The 6,443-nt window shown below is 35.0% G+C and overlaps 1 protein-coding gene across 1 annotated transcript; it reads left to right on the forward strand.

Annotated features, from left to right (window-relative positions):
- The first annotated feature begins 2,504 nt into the window (after positions 1 to 2,504).
- On the forward strand, positions 2,505 to 3,290 carry LOC140038481 (uncharacterized). Its single transcript, XM_072083851.1, has 2 exons — positions 2,505 to 2,795; positions 3,225 to 3,290. The coding sequence occupies exons 1-2, from the start codon at positions 2,505 to 2,507 to the stop codon at positions 3,288 to 3,290; spliced, it is 357 nt and encodes a 118-aa protein (XP_071939952.1).
- The last annotated feature ends 3,153 nt before the right edge of the window (positions 3,291 to 6,443 follow it).

Consider the following 6,443-nt stretch of genomic DNA (forward strand, 5'->3'; position numbering starts at 1 on the left):
TAACTTGCAGGGAATTCTAGAACCAATAGAGTTTCAAGGAAAGAATGATACCTTTGGACTAGGGTTTCAACCTACTTCCAAGAACAAGAAAGAAATACTGGATCACAAGAAAGCGGAAAAGGAAGAGAAGCAAATTATCAGGAGTATCCCACCATTATACTATACTTTTTCCCATCCATCGGAAATAATCGGATCTGAATTGGACCCGATCGATGATGTGGATATCAGTTTGTCTAAACTGTTCATGGGGGTTACTTATGAGGGCGAGCCATCAGAGAATCCAGAATTTCCAGAGGTCTCCAGGGAAGCAATGAAAAATTGGACCATTGACTTTCTTCCCTCTCGAAGGGAATTTCGATAAATCTAGGGGATTGCCTTTGGTTTAGAACTATGAAAGAAATCATTCGCATTGTTCATCTTTTGCCTTTCAGTTTTGTAAATGGTTTTGAATCAAATGTCTTTTCAATACAAGTCTTATGTTAAGTAGCGTATTATGACGCTTTGTCCTTTATTTGAAATTCAATGAATTGCATAGTGTTCATTTTTCAATTATTTTACTTAGCATTGTTGTATGTATCTCATTCTTTTTCAAATGGCCAAAAATAATACACATTGACCCTTTGGATATCACTATTCCGAAATTTGATGATTGCAATCTCGATATCTCTCACGAATTCGAAATTATGGAATCAGAAATTCAAGACGAGAGCGATAACGAGGAAGAATCTGAGCCTTTGTTAAAAAATCTTGAATAATATAAAGAGAAATCCAAACCGAACTTAGAAGAAACAGAAATCATTAATATTGGCACTGAGACCGAAGTCAAGGAGATAAAAATTAGCATTCATTTGAATAAGAAGCAAAAAAAAGAGATTATTGAATTCTTGAGCATGTTTAAAGATGTGTTTGCTTGGTCCTATAATGACATGACTGGCATTTCAACAGATATAGTGGTTCACAAATTGCCAACGGATCCAAATTTTTCACCGATGAAACAGAAGCCTCGCAAATTTAAACCGAATATAAGTCTTAAAATCAAGGAGCAAATTGAGAAGCAATTCAACGCCAAGATTATCATGGTATCTCATTATCTTATTTGGCTTTCAAATCCAGTCCCTGTCCTGAAGAAAAGTGGAGAGGTGAGGGTATGTGTTGACCACCGAGATTTGAACAAGGCCAGTTTGAATGATGATTTTTCCTTTCCAAACATACATATCCTTTTGGACAACACCGCTGGACATGAGATCGAGTCTTTTGGTGATTGTTTCTCCGGATACCATCAAATTCTAATGGCAGAAGAAGATAGAGAGAAAACTACTTTTATCACTCCATTGGGAACATTTTGCTATCGAGTAATGCCATTCGAATTGAAAAATGCTAAAACTACTTATCAAAGGACCATGACCACCTTGTTCCACTATATGATTCATAAGGAAATGGAAGTTTATGTGGATGACATCATAATCAAATCCAAAAAAGCGGAGGATCATTTGGTTGATTTGAAAAAGTTATTCTAAAGATTAAGAAGATATAATTTGAAATTAAATCCTGTGAAGTGTGCTTTCGGGGCTCCTATAGGCAAATTATTAGGATTCATTGTCAATAAAAATGGCATAGAGGTAGATCCGACAAAAATTAAAGCAATTCGTAAAATGCCAGTGCCAAAAACACAAAAGGATGTGAAAAGTTTCTTGGAAAAAATTAATTTCATTGGCAGGTTCATTGCTCAATTGACTTCTACATGTGAGACTTTGATTAAATTATTGAAAAAAAATGTGCCATTGTATTGGAGTGAATAATGCCATCAAGTTTTTGATAAGATCAAGGATTACTTGTTGCACCCTTCGGTCTTAGTGCCACCCAAATCGGATCGACCTTTGATTATGTATCTGTCCGTGCTCGATGAGACTGTGGGATGTGTTTTGGGGCAGCATGATGATTCGGGGAAAAGAGAGCAAGCCATTTATTATCTTAGCAAAAAGTTCACACCTTACGAGACAAAATACTCATTTCTTGAAAGGAGTTGCTATGCATTGGCCTGAGCAGCTCAGAAACTGAGGCATTATTTGTTTAGTCACACCACCTATCTTATCTCTCGTTCAGATCTTTTGAAGTACCTATTGGAGAAATCAATGCTGACTGGACGTATGGCTAAATGGCAAATAATCCTTTCTGAATTCGATATCATCTTCACCATGTAAAAAACAATCAAGGGGCAGGTTATAGCGGATCATTTGGCTGAAAATCCAAGGAAAGACGATTATCAACCGCTTCACACTTATTTTTCGGATGAGGAGGTCCTGTTTGTTGGTACAGTTGAACATATGAATGAGCAATCCCCTGAATGGAGACTATTCTTTGATGGTGCTTCAAATTCATTCGGAGTTGGGATCGGAGCTGTTCTAGTACCGCCTGAAGGAAAACATTATTCCGGTTCTGCTAAACTATGATTTTTCTGCAATAACAATATGACTGAATATGAAGCTTGCATTTTTGTACTAAAAATGGAGTTGGAGATGGAGATCAAGAATTTAATAGTGTTCAGTGATTCCGATCTGCTCGTGCATCAAACGCTCAAAGAATGGATAACTCGAGACTCAAAGATTTTGCCATATCATTGCAATTTACTGGATTTGGCAAACAAATTCAGAAGTTTGGAGTTCAGGCATATTCCACGTGCTCGAAATATTTTTGCTGATGTTTTGGCTACTTTATCTTCAATGATTCAGAATCCAGATGAGTTGGTGATTGAACCTATCCAGATTCAATTACAAGAAAAGCTTGCACATTGTCTGGTTATGAAAATATCTTCTAATGGTCGTCCCTAGTAGAGCGATATCATGGAATTTCTCAAAACCGGTTCTTATCCTCCAGGTGCTAATACGGCTGCTAAAAATTTTTTGCGCAGATTATCATCCAAGTTTTTTATAAATGGAGAGATGGTATACAAAAGGATGTCAAACTTGGGCCTTCTAAGATACATTGATAAAGATGAAGCAAATTATTTGATGAAAGAAGTACACAATGGTGTATGTGAATCACATATGAATGGGCATTTATTAGCAAAGAAAATCATGAGGACATGATATTTTTGGCTTACTATAGAGCATGATTATGTAGATTTTGTTAGAAGATGCATTAAGTGTCAATTGCATGGAGATGTTATGTGCACTCCTCTCACAGAATTACATAGTATGACTGCTCCCTGGTTATGTTCAATGTAGGATATGGATGTAATTGGAACCATTGACCCTCCTACTCAAACGGACATCGATTTATTTTGGTGGTAATTGAATATTTTACCAAATGGGTCGAAACTGAGTCTTACAAGCACGTGACTAAGAAGGTGGTGACAGATTTTCTAAGGAGACACATCATTTGTCGTTTTGGCATGTCAGAGACATTAATCACCGATAATACAAAGAATCTTAACAATGACATGGTGGATGGATTATGTGAACAGTTCAAAATCAGGCATCGAAATTCTACTATTTATAAATCACAGATGAATGGAACTGTAGAGGCAGCGAATAAGAACTTGAAAAAGATAATCCGTAAAATGACCAAAAAACATCGTGATTGGCACGAAAAGCTCCCCTATGCATTAATGGCATACAGAACTTCTATTTGGATTTCTACTGGGGCAACGCCTTACAATCTCATGTACGGAATGAAAGTAGTTTTGCCAGCCGAGGTCAAAAATCCTTCATTGTGCATACAAATGGAGACCAAACTGGATGAAATTAATTGAATTAAATAACGTCATGAGCAGTTGTCTTTGATTGATGAGAAAAGATTAAATGCCATTTGTCATGGTCAGTGCTATCAAAAGAGAATTACCCGTACTTACAACAAAAAGGTGAAACCGTGATTATTTAAAGAGGGAGACAAAGTGTTGAAATGAATTTTGCCAATGTAAGAGGAGGCCAAAGGCAAGTTTGCACCAAATTGGCAGGGCCCTTTATCGTCAAGAAGGTATTGCCCAATGGAACACTTGTCCTTGCAGAAATGGATGGACAAGGTTTTTCTCAACCGATCAATTCGGATATGTGTAAGAAATTCTTTATCTAATAAATGAAAGTTTCCTTTCAGGGTTAATGCGAAGAATGGAATGAAAGTCAGGCTTTTTTCCTTTTCAATTAAACATTCTATCCCTAATTTTCCCTTTTGAACCTTCAGAATAAATTATTTCGTTTGGCAACCCCTGAGAATCGTAAACCTCACACTGGGACAAGTTTGAGTTAAAAGAAAAGGAAAGAAAAGTCTCAAGAGATGAAAAGTGATAGAGGAAGGAAAAGAAAATTAAAGAAAAGAATCTCGGTTGGGAATAAATCGGGGCAATTTTAGTTTAATCCTAAGTAGGGTTAATATGAAGATGCGATCTTAAGTGATTTAAACGCTTATAAAATCTGCCTTCAAGTCTTAAACTTTTCTTAACACCTTACCTGACTACGTTAACAAAAACTGAAAGTCCTGACTTTCATTCTTTATATCACCTCTTTCAGGAAATTTTCTAATCACATAACAAATGATGTTAATACACCTTCACCAATTTTGCAAGGAAAAGATTGTCGCACTGATGCCATCATTTCTTAAAAAATATTTCTGAGTTAATAAAGGCTATCTGCAGGATTTGTTCATTAGGTGAAAACCCGAAATGGCACCTTGTAAAAAAAAAGAAAAAAAGAAGAAAAAGGAAAATAAAAAATGAATAAAAAGAATGAAAAATGAAAAAAAAGAAAAAAAGAAGAAAGAAAAATGATGAAAGAAAAAACAAGAAGGTGGGAGTAGCCTTAGTGAGCGCTAAAGTAAGTTTTTATGAGAAAAAGTGAGTATGGAATTGAATGGCTAGTGATTCAGTTCATTTGAATTTCTCTTCATGGTTGTGGTTCTGTTGCCAGCATTGAATACTAGAGGGACAATATCCAAAGGGTCAAACGTGGCATTTTGTTTGAAATCAAAATGTTTTGGTTCATCAAGTATAAATTGTTGAGTTTACAGATTTGTTTCTCTAAAATCAATTTTCTTTCAATAAAAGTAAAAGGTTGTTTTCATGTTATTGGAACTTTCATCATTTTTGTGTAAATAAAATATTTGTTTCATGTGTTTCATGCTCCCATTTATCTCGTTAGGTTTATCAAATGGCAATTCCTGTAATTTATTGAAAGTGCCTGGATACCAAATATCATATTTGATTAGCATTGGAAGTTAAAAAAACTTGATACAGCTCGCAGAACAAAGTTGAGTTTTTGCTATATCGGGGAAGAACATTCAAATACTCATGTTTACACATTTCTTGAAGGAGGGATTGATCGAATGATGGTGGTATTATCTGTCATTATAATTATTCCTTTTTTTTGCAGGTCCAAATGTCTAATAACATCATACTGGGGCAAATATTTTTAGAAGAGTTATTTGTTTCCATCAAAATCTTCAAAGTTTTACAAAAAGTATTCTGCAATAATTTTTTAATTTTATGGCAGGTTCGGATTTTATCCCATTAACCAATTTCATAGCAGGTTTGGATTTTATCCCACTAACCAATTTTCGGCAGGATCGGGTTTTATCCCACTGACCAATTGTTATGGCAGATTTGGGTTTTATCCCACTAACCTTTATATTTTTGCTTGTTTCAGTTTACGGCAAAAGAGGGGCAAGCTGTAGATACCAACATTTTGATTTTATTGTATTTTTATTTTTAACCAAAGTTTGCAAGATGATAGGTAGCGATTTTTATTGAATTAGGTTCATCATTTTTTAAAAAAAATTATTTTTTTTGCATTAAATTTCTGGAAAAAGAAAATTCTCACAAAAATTTAATTTTTTATCTTTTCAAATTCAATTTTTTCAAAATAAAATGAAAATTTGCAAGGCAAATCTCAAAAAGGAATTTAACATTTTGTTTACTCTAAATTTTTTGCCTTGAAAAGTAAAAGAAAAGAAACAAGAAAATAGGTGGAATGCATGCAAGATAGCTAAATGGATTAGGTGAGTATTAGACATGTGTTTTTGTCTTTTTGCACACCACCACATTTGCAAGAGATTAGGTGGCAAGGACACTGTTGAATTGGGAAAAATCTAGAAAAGATTAAGGAAAAACTAGGGGGAAGCTGGCGGCAGAAAAAAGAGAGAAAGAAAAAGCAGCTTCGGGGGAAAAAGAAAAAGAAAGAGGAAAAACCGAGAGGAAAAAGAGAAAACAAGAAGATAGAAGGCAAGGGAACAAGAGAAGAGATAGAAGCAAAGGGAGGAAAGAAAAAGAACGAAAAACAGAAGGAAAAAGGAAGTTTGGGGAGAGGAAGAAAAAACGGGATAAGTTTCGGCAAAAGAGAAAGAAAGGAAAGAAAAAGAAAGAGAAAAGGAAGAAACAAGAAAAAGGGAGAATCTGGGGAGAATCAGAAAGGAAAACAAAAGGCAAAAGAAAGAAAAACGAGAGGAAATCAAGG

This window comes from Coffea arabica, chromosome 3e, assembly GCF_036785885.1.
Source record: "Coffea arabica cultivar ET-39 chromosome 3e, Coffea Arabica ET-39 HiFi, whole genome shotgun sequence".
Lineage (NCBI taxonomy): Eukaryota > Viridiplantae > Streptophyta > Magnoliopsida > Gentianales > Rubiaceae > Coffea > Coffea arabica.

Excerpts from the sequence above, each read along its gene's own strand:
- LOC140038481 (XM_072083851.1), top strand. The coding sequence starts at position 2,505 with ATGGAGTTGGAGATGGAGATCAAGAATTTAATAGTGTTCAGTGATTCC. Across the intron at positions 2,796-3,224 it reads AAAAGCTTGCACATTGTCTG|GATATGGATGTAATTGGAAC; the intron begins GTTATGAAAATA and ends TGTTCAATGTAG.